Consider the following 19,796-nt stretch of genomic DNA (forward strand, 5'->3'; position numbering starts at 1 on the left):
GAATGAGGGCAAAAAGTGCAGGGATGTTTTAAAGTTCAGAAAATAGTTTTTATTAACAATGTGCTTATATTTTTAGGGGAATGCTGTTCATGAAAAACATCTCAATCTCTTTTGTTTCCAAATTAGAAGTAGTATCGTAGTTTGGCTTCCGTGTGTTAAGCAAGCAGTCCGTACTCCAAAACAACTATTAACAGTTGAGCTTTAATTGCAGCTTTTCTTTCATTAGAATCACTGGTTTGGTTGTCCGGCTGTACTGAAATGTGTAGGAACGTCAGTTTTCTGAGGGTTTTTTTGCCCTCTTTCTTAAGTTGATTAAAAAGTAGTCGCGTTGTTAAGCAAAGCATCGCAGCTGCAAAAGTGTCCTTTCCTTAGGCAGCTAGGCTCAGCTGCGGCATGTAGACTTCCCAAAACTATCAGAGTGCTGTTTCAGAGACCCTGGAAATCTTACCTTCATCTCTCTCAGAGTCTCTCATGTGGGTACTGCATATCATAATGCCCATTCAGGGAGAGGACATTTATTGCATGCCAATCCCTTAGGTAACTTGGGAATGAAGTGCTATAAGGGTAGGAAAGTTTTATTCCTAATGAGAGGTTAAGTTCTGGGGTTTTTTTTCAGAAACCCACCAAGTAATGATTCACCGAAAGATTGCTGCATCTTCTGTGTTCTTACTTAGTCATTAATAAAAGTGTGAGGAGCCTCAGAATAAATTCTTATTCAGCTGGTTGTGTCAAAGCCTCTGTATAGCTGAGCAGACTGTTCGCGGTTTCTGCGTTTGTGAGATCACCTCTACTAGCTAATTTCTTTGATAGCACTTCTAGACACCCTAAATAATGCAGTATAGCTGTAAAAGCCGCCTGGGGACAACCAATGCAGCGGCATAAACTAGGATTTGTATACTATTTTAAATTATACCAACTACCTTTTCCAGCCAGCCAGCCAGCCTGCAAAAGTAGGCAGCATTTCTCCTCTTTTTGCTCTAGGGCCGGGAACCCAGCTCCTATTCTGTGCTGGGTGCCAGATGGAGTTTGTGGAAGGCGGCCAGCACAGCGCCTCTCAGCCAGCCAGTCCTGTGAAAACTGGCGGCTGTCTCCGGGCTCTGTTTTGGTTTGGGGCAACGGTGAACACAGCTGTGAGCTCAGGCATGGAAAATGTAACTCGTATTCATTGAGCTAATATATGAGTGAATCAAGGAGTCTGTATGATTGTTGTGCGTAGCTGTATTATATATTTTTTTTTAAAAAAATTCAATATTAAATATTTCTTAAATAGGGTGAAATTCATCCATAGCTATTAAACTCTCCCATCAAAAGTGGCTGATACATTTTATGGTCATGTTTAGTAAGTGGGAGTGAACACTCACTACCTGTTGCACCAAGGATGCTGATATGGGTGTAAATACATAGAGTTTTATTTATGGGGTCCAATGATTTTCTAGATTATTCTACTACTTTTTACAGTGAAGCGCGCTTGAACAAAATCACTGAAAGTGTATAGTCACCGCCTCTACTAATTCTGTCTATTCCTCACCTTTTGTGTGCACTGGTGTGTGCAGCTTAGCTGTTTTCTTAGTCCTGGTCTTGTTGGCCTTTAACTGAGCTGGACGGGATTCCATGGAGAGCCATTGCTTAGAGAGATTGCTTGCTAGGCGTATAATAAATGAAATTTTCATCCGGGTAGTGTTCTGTTGGCTTATACTTGAGTTGGAGATGTTTACAGAGCTAATAATTGTCTAAAAGAAAGTGTTTATTTTGAGTGGGTTAGTGCTAAACTAAAATATTCCGGTTTCACTGTTAAATAAAATTAAGAACCCTGAAAAAACTACTGGCTTAAATAGCTGGCTGCACATTTCTTACTATAGTCATATATGGTTGCATTTTGTCAGAAACACAAATTCATTAATTCAGGATTTCTGTTAGCAGTAAGAGAGTTTAGATTTATTGTGTGTTTGATAACACATTAAATTTTGTAGCAGTTAAGCATCATTTGCAGATATGCCCTTTTATAACTGGGTATCTACAATAAAAGAAATTGCTCTATTAAACACTTGGACATTATCCTAACTGTTGGACATTAATATGTGATTAGAATTGTCAGAGGTTTCTGAGCTGTTTAGTAAGTGAACTGGGGCCAAGACTTTTTGTATCTCTAGTTTTCCTTCATATATTTATTTACTCAATTTCAGCATAATTTAAGTTCTTTAGAATAAAATCGTACCCACATTGCATCCCTGTGTCAAAAAAGATTAAAATTATTTTGGCAAATCATGTTCATATGATGCTCTAAGTTGGTAGCCATTCTCACACATGTGAACAACTTAGACCCAAAACAGCATCATCTCTTTTTTTTTTTTTTTTTTTTTTTTTTTTTTTTTTTTTTTAACATCAGTAGTCACGATAAGGGCTTGGGAGGTCTGGCTGCTACAGGGAAAATAGGTCACTGTACATGTACTATCCTCAGCAGATAATAGTCACTTCTGTGATGGAAAGAAAACAGGGAATTACATCAGGTTTCTATTTTCAGATTTTCACAGACCTGCCTAGGCTAATAACTTCATATGAAGTCCCCTATTGGGTTCTTAAGCACGTTTAAACTCTGATCTGCCTGTATGAACTGAACAGATACTACAATATAGTAATAAAATAAGCGTATTTGGAGAGCGTGCTTCAAGTGAAGCTGTGTGAAACTATGCTGGTTTTAGAAAACATAATATTTGAACAAGTAGCTGTAATGAAAGAGTCTGAAAGCTAGTTTTTTTGAGCTGTGTAAGATTTTCTTCTTAATCTTCCTGGGCAGGGTGCTGCTTTTGAAGTGTTACATAGTTAACATGGCAGAAAACCCGTCTGGAGAAATATGGTTATGATCATGAAAACACACAGTAAAACATTAAATTAATATACCTTGATGTTTGGTCTTGAAGTGTTTGCTTTACTGAATAAACTGTTCTCCATAACATGTGAGAGAATGTTTTAGAACTTTTGCTTTTTAAGCATTTAAATACTGTTGAAGGTCACACTACTCGTGGACATTAATTGGAAAACATATAAAACTCCGATGTGATAAAGTATGTTGTGGGGTTCTTTCTCCCCCCTCTAAATTAAGAGAAAAGAGCAAAGTATTATAGGTAATATATGTTTTTGGCAAAATTGATGGACTGTAATTGAAATAGGCCATTCTGGAGGCTTAATCATAATTAAGTAATCCATGCCTTCTATAATGTTCCTCTCTCGGATGAATCTCACCCTGAATGTTAATGTAGTAAAGGGAGACGAATTAATAGCATTTGTCCTATTGGTGTGAAATTCATAACTCACTCTCTTTGGGGGCAGTTAACTAGTGTGTTGCTTCACCTTTTTTCATATATATATATATACATATATATATATTTATATATATACTTAAATTTGACCTGTTGTCTCCTCCAGGGGGTAGTCCCCATCCAGAGGTTCCTTCAACAAGCAATCCAAATTCAGTTTATCACTGAGGATAATTATTATCAAAATTGCCTGCTTCTGATTGGCTTGCAATACACTTTATTAGATGCGTGTCATGTCTTGTAAACTCAGGACAAGTTATTTCTTAGTTATCCAAAATGATACTACTTCATGAAGTAACTTTGTATGGTGTGCTATTCCTGAACCCAACTCAGTTTAATCCGCTCCCTCCACCCCAGAATCTGTCATGCACGTACTCATAAATAATAAACATCATGATGTTTGTTTTAGGAAAGAGTACTGGAGCACCTGAAATGATGTTTCAGTCTTAATCTTGGGTACTCCACAAGTTAATTATATTGCCTTAAGAATTAACATACATCTCACAGAGGCCTTAATTCCACTTGCCTTGTTTCTGGTTTATTTACATTGCATTAACAGAAAGGAAGGAAAGAGCACAGATTATACTTAAGTATTTTACTGAACCATGACAACTATCACTCTTGAAGGGGAATCACAAGCATATGCTGTATTTAGGGAAATCTAAAAATATATTACATTGTTGTTATCCTTGACTTTACTAGTGAGGGATTATATCTGTGCCATCTGCAGTTCAATAACACTAAATATTTAATGAGTTTAGGAATAGTAGATAAATATTTAACACAGCTTTGTAGAAATGTGCATGCATTGAACAATTGTTTGTCACTGCCAAAGAAAATAGCCTGATTTGGGGACATGATTATTTCATTTAGCAATTCAAATTGCTTCTGTGGAATCATAACTGAGATAAGAGAATGCTCAAGTTGGAAAAGGACTTGGTTCAAAGTGTCAGTCACTCACGCTTTGGTTCCCTTCTAAGTCCTACTGGTGTGGCTTTTGCTGTTGTATCTGTTGTGTGGCTGCAGTAATTGTGTGGCTGTACAGCTCTTCTGCTCAAACCAGGGTTGCATCTCTTCTGACAAACTTTAGCTTTGCATCTTACATGGTCCTCCCTCTTGATGCCTCTAAAACGAAAGAGAAATACTGAGTTTATTCATGAATTTATTTAAAGCGTTCGCCTAGAGCATTTGCAGCCAGATAGACTTCACAGAGCTTCCAAATATTAAATGGATTCAGTGTCAAAAAGCAGAAAAGATAGCAAAACCAGAAATCTTACTTCTCAGTGTCTTAGTAGTTTGTAGCTTCAAATACAATTTCACAAGAATATATGCCTTGCATGTAGGTCATTCAGCTATCTCTTAGAGAGAGAAAGAAGTATGAAAATAAAGAAATCTCACATGTGACCAGATCCTTTCTTTTGATTATATGGATATAATTTTCAAGAACTTAACCCGATTAAAAGCTGCTGTGAAACCACAAAAATGTATGGAGAAAACTGGTTATGAACTGTTGAAAAGTTGATTTGTCAAAATTCCTTAAAAAGTATTGACTTTAAATGTATTCTATTTTAGGTACGCATGAGCCACAGATGGCCATGAATTTCAAAATTTGATGAGTCAATGGCCATTGCAGTGTACAAAACCAGTGGGGGGGGATACATTTGCATAAATATGTATCCATACAAATATAATCTATGCTTCGAGTGGCCTCACAGTGTCATCATATGCCTGTAGGGGAGGACACAAGGACAAATGCCACGCAGTTCTCACTATTCTCTCTTCAAGAAAAGCAAAGAAAAGCATTTTTACATTAAGTACTGGTCTTCTGAAAAATTCTCCTCTGATTTTTGTCTGTTATTTAGAACATAGGTGTGAAAGTTCATTGCAGAAAAACCACACCCTGTAATTCCTTCGTGAAGTGGTTAAGATCCATTCCTCGTTAGAAATGGGGTGAGGTACTGTTATGAATTCAGGTGATGCACATTATATTGTCAAATATCAAATGAGGGTGGTGAGACACTGTCCCAGGTTGCCCAGAGAAGCTGTGGCTGCCCCATCCCTGGAGGTGTTCAAGGCCAGGCTGGATGGGGCTTTGAGCAACCTGGTCTAGTGGGAGGTGTCCCTGCCCATGTCAGGGGGGTTGGAACTGGATGATCTTGAAGGTCCCTTCCAACCTAAACCATTCTATGATTCTATAAAATGCAAATTATTTTGGTTATCCTTCGTCACTGGAACAGTCTCACTTTCTTTACTTCTTCACTACCATCTCTCTGACTGACCCACAGCTATAGTGGAGATACACTGTGCTGCTGTTCTAAATATTTGGAGAATAATGTCTTCGGGAAGCAATTTGAGGACCCTATTGATTGCACACAGTTAATTTATTGCTAGGTAACTTTAAAGAATAATCTACGTAAGGACATTTGTAATAGAACAAAGTTAACCATTTGAACTATTTATTTTTTTTTTTTTAAAGCAATACCGGACAGTAAACATCTGCTGCCTTGTTTAACATTTTAACTAACTGGCTTTCAACTACCACACTCGCTCTAAGTTAACCTGAGATCTCTTGCCCTCTCCAAGATGAAGCTTGGGTTTTGTGTTTATGGTGACTACTCACTTTGCTGTTACCCATTCCTGTCCCCTCAGGGACAGAGCAGTAGGTAACAATTGTCTCTTACTAGCTTTTTAATAAACTCATAATGTTTCCAGAACTAGATAAAGAACATCCACTTCCTTGCAAACAAGGCTATGCCTTTAGCAACTCACATTTAAAGAAATATTGTTACAACGTTAATCCCTATGAGACATTTAGCCAGAAATTCGTATTCGTCAGCTAATTTCCAACTTACAGTCTCTGAGTCAGGTCTTCTCGGCAGTTTTTTTTTGTTTCAGGTTTTGGTTTGGTTGAATTTGGTTGGTTCAAGTTTCAACATCTGCAAATAAACTGTATCTAGTCCATGGTTTTTCTTTATACTGATTATCAGGTGGTAGCTAGGACTCTATCAGTCGCCTAATTAATAGCGATAATGAGGATATCTTTGTCTTCATGATTTTGTCTTCTTAAGGACAATCTTTTGAGAGCCTCGTCTGGTGATGCAGTTCGTACCTTGCAAGCTTCTCAAACGGCGCCTGAAAAAGCCTCAAAGGAAAAAATCCTGAGACAAATATACATATTTTACATCATGCAATAAAACTAAATACTTTGGGAATTTAACGAACAGGCAGGCAAAGATCTCTGATTGAGAATGTCTTTCCAATAGCCATATCCTTGTTATACTGTTGTGATACCAACCCTGCGAGTAGATTAGATCGAATCACCATACCGCTGCTGTAACATATAAAAGCTTGCCTTCTCAGGTAGACAAGATTTATTTTTTTTAATCAGAATATGATTAAAAAAACATTAACAATCTAATTAGTTTTTATATCTTTTAGTCTTTTCTTTGCAGCGTTTCAACTTTGCATTATAAGTAGTCCACATTGCAAACTGGTTTTACCTGTGGTGAACTCTAATTATCCTCAGATTGAGAGAGAATTTTCCAGTCAATTTTTCAAGTATGAGTAACTAGTGAAAAATTGTGCTTGAAATTTTCAGAGTTGAGACCATATTTTCTGGCATTTTTAAAAGCATCATTAACGTACAGGTTTGACAGCTAGATAGTTATGAAGCTGACCTGTTTCATTAACGAAATTCTTTGTAGTTATTTGATATTCCCAAGTGAAATCAGAGGTCACAAACTTGAGTGATATTTTTTAACAAAGTTACTATGCTGGCTGATGAAGACTAGCACCTGAAATGTGATTCCTCCCCAGTACGGGACGGATTTATGTCATCAGAAGCAGTAGCGTTTGGGGCTTTTTTTGGAGGTGAGACTCTTCCTCCCCATTGGGATGAACGCTAAACAATTTAATGTCAGTAAAGTATTTCAAGGAAAGCAGTGATTTCTCTCTGTAGTCCCTGTGTTTGTGTGTTTATGTACATACTTTGGATTCTGCTCCATCAATGGTGTTATGGTGAATTAAATTGCTACCATAAAGAGAAAGAGCAAATGAGTTTACTTTAACAAAGTATAAAGCATATAAATAAAAATTACATCTCTCATCTAAATATTTTACAAGTACAGAAGGCATTTGTAGTCTTCAGAGTAATGTGACAACCAGTTTTATTAATGGGTGATAATAATGTTGTCTTTTCAACATAGAGTTTATTTCTTTAGTTCCCAATGTGCATTTTTATACATTTTAGCGTGTGTGTAGAGGCAGAGTAGTAATGATTATATATAAATGCATACAGGTATTTAATAACTAAATAGTTATTACTATTACTACTAGACCCTGTTACACTTTTCTGATGAATCATGGAACCATAGAATCATAGAATGGTTTAGGTTGGAAAGGACCTTGAAGATCATCGAGTTCCAACCCCCCTGCCATGGGCAGGGACACCTCCCACCAGCCCAGGTTGCCCAAGGCCACGTCCAGCCTGGCCTTGGACACCTCCAGGGAAAGACACGGTTTTTATGTCAGTCCACATTGTATTAACAAATACAGTATATATTGTAATCATTGGAAACTTTAGACTATAACTTGGTGCTATGATTGTAAGAAGAAATAGATGTTTACTGTTTGTTAGACACAGCTGAGTCCAGATCCTGCAAGTGTATATGTTTGCCTACGTGTATATATATTACTTTAGCTGCACGAGAAATAATGACAGAGGGTCACTGTTTGCAGGACTGTGGTCACAACTGTGTCAGAGTACATAATCTATTAAGCATTTTGACTTCCTCATTAATTTTTATTACTGTGAAATATTTCTATTGCCTTCCTTTGTTGTTTTTTTTATATATATATATGTGTGTGTGTATATATACATATATATAGCCTTACTGGAATTTATAAGGAGCCCTGCAAAAAATCAAGAAGTACAGATTCTCTCATCATATCATGCTGCAATAAGATATTTGTATGAAACCAGTGATTTTTATCTTGTTAAAGAAAAAAGATGTCTTCTTTGAGAGATGGAGACTTTAGATATGTGAAGTTCTTGCCTGGTTTAGCTTTGAATTGGTTATTTGAATGAGTGTGATATAGTTGATTTTTGAAAATAGTAGATAACCATCCCCTGAGTAAAAACTTTTATCATATCTTATGAACTGCATGTTTTGACAGTGCATCAACCAGAATTTAACCAGTGCAGATGAAGGCATTCTTTTGTATGCTGAAGCATCAGAGTATGTCAAATCTGAATTGTTCTGAATCTTGACGAGGATGGTATTCAGGCAGAACTATTCAGAGTAAAATGAATTGAAGCAAAACATAGGAGTTAAAAAGTAAAGAAACTAACAAAACCCTGAATCCATAAGGAGGGCAAAAAGTTTCCTTTTCCTTTACCATAATAGGAGTGAGTATTTTTCCTTAATAGGGGTGAAAGTTTTATCTATCCCTAAGAATACGTATCATTAATACTTTGAGAACATGGATATATTTAATTTCACATATAATAGTATGACAAGCTATATTTGACATTTGTAATTGATGTAGTAGAGGAAGAGAGGGAATCTCCCTGGTTTTGTGCATGTTTGCAATCCTTCAATGTTTTCCTTCCTTTTTTGCTATCGTAGCCAGTTAACAATAAACACTGACAACTTCTGAATAATATGCTATATGTTGTTAATAATGTACAAAATGAACCCATTAATAATAATTAGGGGGGGAGTAGACTACATTAGGTTTGCATTTAGTATTGCTATCTGTGATTGCATTTACTACAATTCCATATAAACAAGACATTTTATGAATTAAGATTTTTTATGGACACAATTGTACCTTCTTGGAGAAAGATGGAATAGACTTTGCATGAAGAAACTTGTCTCAACCTGAGTAAGACTAAAGTAGAATGTTTTTTTAAAGGCAAGGTTCAGTTTTAGCTTTTGCAGAAACCATGCAGAAGTATGTCCTTCGTTTCATCACCTCTCTTCTCAAAAATTGTATCTCCTGAGCAAATAAATGCATGTTCTTTATTCCACGGCAGCAGCAGTGTGAAAGAGTCCAGCATAATGCACTGACGTATGAAACATTACAGTCACTGTATGCATGTGCTTTGCCTAAATATGCTATTTTTAACACTCCTTTTTACTAAACATAGGTACATAAACTGTGCTTTTAACTTGTAGCTGTTGCTGTCTGTATTTTTCTGCAAAGCAGGTTTTGTTTTAATTCTCACATATTCAATTGTGCCATTTTCAATTGAGTCCTTTGTTTTAAAGAGGATTGTTTTTCATTTTTATTTTACAGAGTTATATACATGGAAGCAGTCAGGCTCAGTTTGTTGCAGAATCGCATATTATTCTTCTGCTGAGTATCCTTCAAACTGGTGATGAATAGAAAAAAAGCAAGCTGAGACACAGTGTGCTGTTAAATAAAATTGCTCTGGCAGTGAATATCATTGAACTTTTGAGCAGGTATTGTATTTTGGCTTACTTACTAAATGTTTAAAAAAGTACTCAATGTGGTTGCTATTTACTGCCAAGTAAAGCTGGCATTGCTTTTCACTAATGTGCACCTTGTTATCTCCTCATTACTAATCTTAATGGTTTTCCTTTCAGTGTTATCTTTTCAGTAGCAGAAAATAATTTTCTTCTCTTTTTCACTCTTTATTATAAAAGCTAAAAATTTGATGTTAAAAAATTATTTTATTTCTTTTAACTGACAAGTAAAGCATACTGAAATTTTCTCATCATGCATGAAGGTGATTTGTCTTTGGTTTTGTTTTTTTTTTCCCCACCTAATCTACGCAGTTTACTACTTCTTCTTGAAACAAATAACCAGCCCCATTGGTTGTGACATTGCCTCCTCACAGAAAGACTCTGAGAACTACTTTTGCTCTTTCAATCTTACCGAGTCAGAGCAAGTTAAATTAACTTTGTTGGTGAATGTCTTCATAATCTGTAAGAAATCTCATATGCTGTCTGATTTCTTTAAACCATGCTTCTAATCAGCTTTGCTTATTGAGTGAACACTGTAGTCACCATTAACAGAATCCGAGAATCACAGAATGGTTAGGGTTGGAAGGGACCTAACCACTATTAAAATATATTCATTCCATCACAGATACCTTTCTCTAAGGATAACAAGGGGAAGAAAGTAACATTTCCTGATTTCAAGTAATGGCCAGATCTCAGAGTCTGATCATCATAGCTACACCCTTGTTCTCTCCCTGAGGTTATGTTGGCTTACATTGCGCCCTTCCTCTGGCTTCCCCACCTACCTTCATCTTTGGCATTTACTATCCAAAGAAAACACTATCTTTATATCTTCTTGCTTTATTACATTCATTTACCTGGCAACAATTTTGCTACCTGTGAAACCTTATTTGCTCCATAGATAGCCAATGCAAATTTAATTTCAAAGCTATGATCATATTTTGCAGATTAAATGCAGCCTTCCCTATCGAACTGGAATATGATGCCCAGTTCTTGGCCCCCCAGTACAGGAAAGATGCAGACTTACTTGAGCAAGTCCAGCAAAGGGCCACAAAGATGATGAAGGGATTGGAACATCTCTCACGTGAGGAAAGGCTGAGAGGGCCGGGACTGTTTAGCCAGGAGACGAGAAGGCTCAGGGGGATCTTATCAACGTGTATAGATACCTGAGGGGAGGAAATGAAGAAGGAGGAGACAGACTTTCTTAGTAGTGCCCTCTGACAGGACAAGAGGCAATGGGCTCAAACTGAAAAATGGGAAGTTCAGTCTGAAGACACTTCTTACTGTGAAGGTGGTCAAACTCTGGAACAGGTTGCCCAGAGGGGCTGTAGAGTCTCCATCTGTGAAGATATTCAAAACCCAACTGGACACAGTCCTGGCAACCTGCTCTAGCAGCTTGCTGGAGCAAAGGGGTTGGGTTAGATGATCTCAAGAAGTCCCTTCCAATCTCCACCATTCTGTGAATCTGTCAGTTCTCCAGGTTTTATATCATACCCTAATTAATGTGTCAAAATCACGTTGTATTCATTAAAGTTTTGGGAACACATTTATTTGTTCATTATTTCTAAATTTGGGCTCCTTTTCATGGGAAGAGTTTTCCGCTTTACCTGAAAACTGCCCAGTTAAAAGTCAGTGATTATTGCTCAGTGAAAATTGCTACATTTTTTAAAAGTACACAGAGACAGCTGTTATATTTCAGATTAAAAGTTTATTGTATACCAGATAGTATGCCTTTTATTAAGTATCATCTTCATGCTTTCTCTTATATAGCCACAATTTATTTTTTAGCGTTTTTTGCTTTCCCTGAACTGCCACAATTTAAACAAATCTGTTATCTAGAAAAAAATTCTGTTGGCTGCTTGAGAATGGGAAAAGTAAACACCAAACCCAGCTAAGATTAAAAATAAACAAAACTTTTGTTCATGACATATTTTGTTTGCCTGACTCAGGCTTGAAAGTGATATCTTTTTGTTGGCAGAGACTGTCTTTAAACTGAGAAGTTGGCTAACTACATTAAAGCAGCTGGCTGAAAGAATCCTTTCAGTGAGGTTGTTCATTGCCACTTGCAAAAAGAATTCTCCAAGGTTCCATTTCATGGCTCAATACTATTGAGCTGAGCTTTTGGTCACACACACGAATTTCATAAGTGACATGAAATCTTGACAGATTTTTAGAGTTATGCATGAAAGAATTAATATTTATCCTTTCAATGTTGGTCGTAATTATTAGCTGCTTCTTTGCTTCTTCATTATTTGTTTATTCAGGAAATGTTGATAGAAAATGTGGGAATTAGAAAAAAGTATGCCAGATTGATAAACAGTAGTACATTCACTTTATCCCTTAAAGTTTCAACGATGCATTGAATTTTAAAACAAGACATTACTATGCTGGGTACGTACATGCTTCATTTGGTTGCTTCTTTTCACTTTGTAGTAGTAAGAACAAGGACAAGGTTGTCACTTCTTGCTACATGTTGAAATGCAATGTTGTGTTTCTCTATAAAGTGAATTTTTAATACCTCTGAAGAGAAAATATGAATCTCCATTGCATTTCTATACTTACTTTTAGATATTCTAACCAATCTGCTGGATGATTTCCATATAAAGATCTGCTGTTTTTCCAGAGCTGTAGCTACACGATTAGGACATGGGTAAGAAGGACTTGTGAAGGTGTCAGATATTTTGTTTCAATTATATTATAAAGCAAAATCAAATTAATTAAAATCTATACAATGTTACTTATGACATACTGGGTGTATGCCCAAAAATTTTTATATTTTAAACAAGTAGTTTTAGTGCTAACAGATGGTTACTACATCTTAGTACTAACATAACAGAAGTCACTGCAATACAGCACGTACAATATTACATCAGTAAAACAATTATAAAAACAACAAAAAAGGCATTTTGATTATTTTTGTACTTAATTTTATTTCTATGATATGTTTTCTACCAGCCAGAATACTGATATTGTAATTGGCAGCAGCTTAGACTAGCTGAAATGGGTTAGATTTAACACATTCCAAAGACATGAAAAGCTCATACATAGCAAGTTCCTCAGAACAAGGAGGCATTATTTAATTTCCAAAGTCCCAAACCAGATTCTGCTTCCTTCTGAGGCTCCTTAGAGTTGGTTGATGGGAGCCATCTTACTGAGTCCATAGTACCTGATACCATGGGTAAAATTTCCTTTTAGAAATTGAAGAAAAAAAATCACCATATTCTGACATAGACCTTGTTGAATTCCGGGCTGCAGAATAGTGAATAAAAATGTGAGAGGCTTTTAAAAACGGAGAAACAGTCCTTCGTGTCAGAAGTAGCCCACATCACTCCGATATACCTTTTGCCTTATGAAACGAGGCTTTCTAGATCTTTCAGACTCACTTGTCCAAGCTGGTTCTAGGCTGCAGTGTTTGAGAGGAAACGGTCATGTGGTCCAGAGCATGTGGAGAAATCAGCCTGGCTGAAGAGAGAGGCAACTCCAGTCAAACTCCAGCACAGCATGCCATCACTGCCTTTGTTCTTGTTCCAGGAGCTTTTTAGTCCACAACAGTTTAGTTGCACCCTGCCAAGGCAGAGATCTCATCTATCTAAACTGGAATATATCCAAATCCACAGAGCTGGCTTGTCATCCCAATGCAATTTTCCTGTTAGTAGGAATGCAGTACCAAGTACCTGGTTGCCCATGCTCAAGCTGATCCAGAGTTCATAAGCTTTGCTGCACACACACTGATGCCAGCTCAGTCACTCGGATGGCACTCAGGAACAGGCTGTTATCTCAGGTATGGAGCAAATACGTAGAGCTGACGTCCAAAACTCTGTCTGAGCTAGTAAAAGTCTTCGTGGGTAAGCACCCAGCAGAGAACAGTGAAAGAACATGCGTGGGTATGATGGTGCTTCTTATATTATACACTTCTGTGACTTTCAGGCTATTACTACTCAGAAACTCTGAGGGGTTTATGTTGTGCTGACAATATGACTGCTACTCAGTTTTGTTCTTATTTGGTTCCCCTTTCTCTTGTCTTGGAGACTAAACTTCGAGAAATAATCATGGAAATCATATAAGTGTTAGTTGAAAGGGACCTCTGAAGATCACATACTCCAGTCTCCCTCTTGACCAGGATTATCACCAACACTGGATCTGGACTTCCATGTCTTTGTCTCGTGCAAGTGTTTAGAAACTCCATAGATGGGGATTGCATCATCTCTGTGGGCACTTAGAGAAGTGAAATCGTTCGTAGCGTCCAGTCTGAACCTCCCAAGCTTCAATTCATGGCTCGTGCTGTTGTGTATAACAGTCTTGTCTGTCATAAGGTTTTGGCTTCCCTTTGGATTTTTTCCAGCCTTGTAGAATTAGTCGAGTCTTCAGTGATGTTTTAATTCAAAAACAAACAGAACATTCTATGGGGTAGAATAATGAGGTCCATTATGTTTTAGCTTTTTTATTGCTTATGAAAAAAACAAAAGGTGAGGTTTGCTTTTATTCATGCTACTTGACAGCTCATTCCTAGCCATAGATTGGCAGGTATAAATATTTCTTTGGCACAGAGTGTTTTAATATTTATTTCCAGAGAAAAAGTAATAGTGAATAACAGCTAGGTACAAATTTAATTTGAGGTTGCATTTAATCATCCATAAAAATATGCTGGTCTTTTAAATATCTGCTTTCAGTTTTCTTTGAAATTGACCAACTTTGATTTTCTTCCCAGGAGCGACAGAACCTTGTTATCATTTGCAATTGAGAAGGAAGTTTTATGTAATATATAACTGTATTTATCCCCACATCAGTCTAATGATCACTGCTTCAAGCAACTGGGTGGAATTTACACACATAATAATTTGGAGGTTATGCTCAATATTGGGACTGTCCTGTGAAGTAGAAAAGTCATCAAAAAGTCGTCACAGAAATGGGCGTATAACTACTGTAGAATAAATATGGCAGACTGCACAAACAAAAATTATTTCAAATAAGACCATGGAATAGATTTTGTTTAATCAGAAATCTTTTTTTGTTAAATGGATATGAAAGTAATAACTTGTGTGGAGCTATCAACACGCTCGATGTTGTGCAGCCTGTAATGCAAGGTTTTTGCTTCTGAGGAGTTTGAATATCTCTGAGGACCATAGGACTGCATAATTTACACAGTCAAATAACTTTGTTCACATGAGTAATCCTGGTAAGACAGTCTATTTGTTGGCTAGATATCTAATTCTACCACATAAAAAGAGCATATATCTGAACACATTATGATTTAGCAATAAAGTTTAGCATCTTCTCAACTTATCATCACAGTTTACATCCATATGTATAAGTGCAGCAAAGACTGTTAAGAAGATAGATAGTTAGAGAAGGACTGTGCAAAACAAAACATCCGACCATAATCAATGATTTAGAAATTTTTGAGCCAAATCTAGCATACAGAATGCTATAGCTCCTAGCCACTGATGAATACATTCTTATTTCTTTTGATCTTTTTTTGACTTAATTATGGCACAATATTCTATAGCAATGAATTTTTATACTCCCTTATGATTTTTTGAGCCTATAATTTGCATGATAACTGTATTGTGTGACTTCATTTAATAAGTCATGGGAAATTGTCCAAATAGTCCTTTCTCTCTCTCTCTCTTTTTTTTTTTTTTTCCTTTTTCCTTCTATTTGGGGCTTTATAGAATTTGCCATATAGATTTCTCTTTCTTTTCTCCTTTTCAAGTTGAAAAATTCTACTCTTTCTTCATGCAGAAGATGTTCCAGGCTGCTGGTGTCTATTCTTGCAAGCCTTTCCTGACAGAAATAGGGTCATAGATAATAAGAGTCAACAGAAATGATCAGGTAATTATTAAAAAAAAAAAAAAAGTGCAGGTTAGTTCGACATTCTTGGAGAGACAAGGAAGAGGAACTACAGACGAGGATATTGAAGTACTGTTGCTAGATTTAGGGAGGATAGAGTTATTAAGAATACATAGAGGCAGAAGAGATAACTGGGATTAAGAGCTGTCATTTTCTAAGAGGAACAATGTGAAGTAAACTGCACAATCAGTATTACTGTTGCAATTAAATATAATTGAATAGGTAGCTAGAGTATGTTTTGAATAGATAGCTAGAGTATGTTGACTGTTGTAAACTGAACAGTCATTGGAGTATGTGGTGTTGAGCTGTAAATAAGGCTCTGGGTGTGAAGATACAGCAAGAAAGGTAAGGAACGGTAAGGTTGGAGAGGCTGTGTTGAAGTTGAAAGATTCAATTCTTTCATCTCTCTGTTGGTAGACACCAACCAATATTCCTAATGAGTGTCCCTTTTCATCAAGGTTTTATTTCATTCGTCTGAGAAATAAAACTGATCTGGATGTAATGTGTCTTTTTTTTTTTCCTTTTGCAGTAACATTAAATCTTTATTATACAGAGTAAGTTTAAAAGTTACAGTAAATATTTTCATTATCATTATCAAAAGAGTTTCAGTTATTTAGCAAATTGTTTGTTGTACAGGAGATAAATCTAAATCATTATTCTAGGAATTAGCAGTTGCTATTAACCTGATAATTTTTCTCATTATTACTATTAAACTTAGTTAACTTTGATGCTGTTAAAATACATGCACCTAAGTAAAAATGGAAATGGCTTTTCAGTTTGTTAATTTTAATTCCCAAGGTACAGTTTAATGTGACAGCTGTGTAGGTGGATCTAAGATGTTGATTGATAAGGAAAAAGAAATCTGATTGGTTACAAAGAAAAAGACAAATCTTTTCTGTAGCATTAAAATTACACCTATTATGAAAGACATTTCCTGTTCTACAGAGTGAATTTAGATGAAGTCTATTAAGTGCCTCTTTGGTGTAAGGAAACTTAACCACAGAATGAATTTAAATGGGAGATGTCTTTCTGGCTGTCAGTAGGGCTCATGCAAAGTCACTGAGCGTAAGAAACTGAAATTTTGAGTCAAAGTCAGTAGAACAATATTCATTTAGCTCTCCGTAGTAAGACCCTATCAGTCATGCATAATGGAATCAAATTGTGTTCCCCAGAGATTCTGTAAACTGGAGAGATGACGACAACTAAAGCGGTGAGATAAGGTTTTTGCATGCTTGATGTTAAGGGTAAGAAAAAAGGGAAGAACACCACAGTGGAAAATGTGGTTTTCTAACTAAAACTAAACTAAACTAAAAGCACAAAATTATAGCATATTTAAGCATGCTTCTTAAGTAACTGTGGAAATCAATGTCCAAAGCAGCAAAACATACTGCACGTTTTCTGTTCTTTGCTTGCAATATCCACCAATACTCTCTGTTAACCTTGGAGGCTCTTCTGGAAGCTGCCTGACCCCTAATTGTGGCAAAACATAAAGAGATGTAAGCTAAAAAAATCAAGGAATTTCCTTCCATTACCTCATTCTCCTACTGCTTGACCTTAAAATAATTCAAAATATGACCTTTTAAGAAAAAAAACCCTAAAGTCTCTTAGATGGAAGTGAGATACACTGGGACTTTAAATTTACAGCTGGGCATCTGTCAATGCACACACAACACAATTCTCTTTCATCAGCTAATTGAATGATATTGGATTTGATGAATTACCTTCAAATATGGCATGTGTCCTCTGTATGAAATTACCAGTGATTTTCAACCATTTTCAATATCTGGCTCTAAAATTTTCCCATGGAAGTGCAGACCCCTGCAGAGCAAATTTAGCTGTCAGCTGCTCTGGCGATGGCTGCATTTTTATTTGCCTTTTGCAACTACCTGACTACGAGTCCACAGACCAAGAGGCATTCACTGACCGCAAGCTGAAGATGAGAGTATTTTTAAGGGTTTCTTTAGGCATCAATTAATAATTTTAATGGTTGTTGTAATTGTTAAGGAACATATTTGAGTGGCTAAAAGATGCAGAAACATAGTCCGAAGTTAAACATTTTACCGTTTGAATCCACAGACAGCTTTTACTAAATTGAATAGTCCTCAGATGCATTCAGCTAAGAATAAACTGTGTCTATTAAGATACTGCACAGGTCTTTAACAATGAAGGAAGGTATAATGCCAGCCTAGAGCCATACTGATGATGATTTATGACACAGAAAAAGAATGTGTGATATTGTTAAAATGATTCATAGGGGCTCAGAGAATGCGAGAGAGATGGTGTGCGTGCATGCTGAAGGATCAAGTGTGTGCTAACAAACAGTTGAGACAACATACAAGTCTAATGTTTGAAATAACATGCTTGAAAATAAGGTTGATGTTTGGAATAAAGTGTTAGAATAGTGAGAGAAAATGATATAGCATCATAAATATAAATAGCTCAAATAGAGTTTGATGTAGACATTGTGTTTAAAAGTTAAGAAAGGAAGCTATTAAGAAAAAGAAAACATTCAATTATCTTAATCTCTGGTATGCTTAACATTAAGGAAACTAAAGTACTGTTATACATCTACCTGTTCTGGAGATGTGTATACTTCTGCGATTTGTATGTCTCTAGGCAAGAAAGTTTGTATAGAGAAATTATAGAATGTAGATAAGGTTAGAAAAAATATGGGGTTTGTACAGTGGCAAAACACACTATAAGAATTTGCAAGATGGACAGGACTAACCCTGAAACGCCATCAGATGTAATTTACAAAACCAAAAGGTCATAAATAATAAATGTAAAAATCATCTCCCCAGAGTTAGTTTTAGTTGATCCTAAAAGATGACACCAACATGAATAATTGGGGTGTAAGTCAGGCTGAAAAGCCCTGAATGTTTGATTAGTGATTAAGTACAAACTTAGTCAGGTATCTTTATGCTGCTTTGTTGCACTTGAATTAAAATCGATTGCAGAGTCTTTCTCTTCTCCTGAAGCCTTTATATGGCTTTTCCATTCTCAAGTGTCTGAGAGCATCACAGGAGGGACAGTTCCATCAGATTATCTCTGGATTTGAAAGACAATCTCACAAATTGAAGCTGAAACTAATCAAATGAATAATAAAGAAACTTCTTCGCTATAGGAGATTCTCTATTAGTATCAAATTGATTCTCTGCTCTGTTAAAATGATGAAAAAGCATCAAAAAGGAAAGTGGTGTGGTTTGGTTGGCATTTATATGGTTGAAATGCAAACTTTCAGCCACCTCACTGTTGTGAATTGCATATTTCAAGGAGCTGAGGGGAACTCCAGTGCCAAGACTTGTGCAATAATTCCTAAAATTCTTGAAAAGCCATTTGGTGTACCCGAAGCCAGAAGGTTTTAAGCTGAAAGAATGTTCAGGGTTATTGTGAGTATCAGTACAAGTAGAATTCAGGCCATTAAAAAATACTGAAGTACATCTTGATTGTGTGCAATTCATGCTTACGGTAGATTGATACTCAAATAAAGGATTTTCAGACTAGGCTCCACTTTTGCAGCCTCTGAGTTAGGAGGCATCCTTCTTCACTGAGACGAGACATACAGTGATGGGCATCTTAAACGTGCCTCCTTCCTCAGCCCTCAAGGCCTGTTGAATCATCCAATGGGATGATTATGGTCTAATTGAGAAATGATTGCACGTTGACTAGCATTAATGGAATATTAGAGACATGGCTCATTGTTTCCTAAATTAAAGCAACAATGTCTTGAAAAAAAACCATGAGATGTTTCATGGCACAACCATACTTTTTGTCTTGATTAGTTTCTTCAACCTATGATAAAAAAATGAGATCCTCGAGCTGGGAAAAGTGACTAATACCTTGTTTTCAAGAACTGCACACAGCTGAAGAATATTTCCTAAATAGGATGACTGGAATGCACTTTATGCTCAGATTTTTCAAATACAAGTTGAAAGTTAAATCCAACCTGAGATGGTTCAGAGAAAGAACCTGTAATGTGGTCAGTATGTCGGAAATTATAGCAGATATTTTAGAGGTTTAAGTATTGGTAGGAAAAAGTTAAGACAAATATCTCTCTCAGTTAGCAAAATATGCCCCTCTCATAAGGGACCAGCAAAGAATTTCTCATGTTCTAATCATCACCCCCCAGTCAAAAAAAAAAAAA

At 36.3% G+C, this 19,796-nt stretch overlaps 1 protein-coding gene across 1 annotated transcript in view; it reads left to right on the forward strand.

Moving 5' to 3' along the window:
- Nucleotides 1-19,796, forward strand: part of TUSC3 (tumor suppressor candidate 3) — a 101,889-nt gene that overhangs the window by 65,945 nt on the left and 16,148 nt on the right. The window contains exon 8 of the mRNA XM_009885042.1: nucleotides 9,615-9,678. Within this exon, the coding sequence (XP_009883344.1) occupies nucleotides 9,615-9,678 (64 nt within the window). The remainder of the gene's footprint in view (nucleotides 1-9,614; nucleotides 9,679-19,796) is intronic.

Source organism: Charadrius vociferus, unplaced genomic scaffold (genome assembly GCF_000708025.1).
Source record: "Charadrius vociferus isolate BGI_N301 unplaced genomic scaffold, ASM70802v2 scaffold134, whole genome shotgun sequence".
Taxonomy (NCBI): Eukaryota; Metazoa; Chordata; class Aves; order Charadriiformes; family Charadriidae; genus Charadrius; species Charadrius vociferus.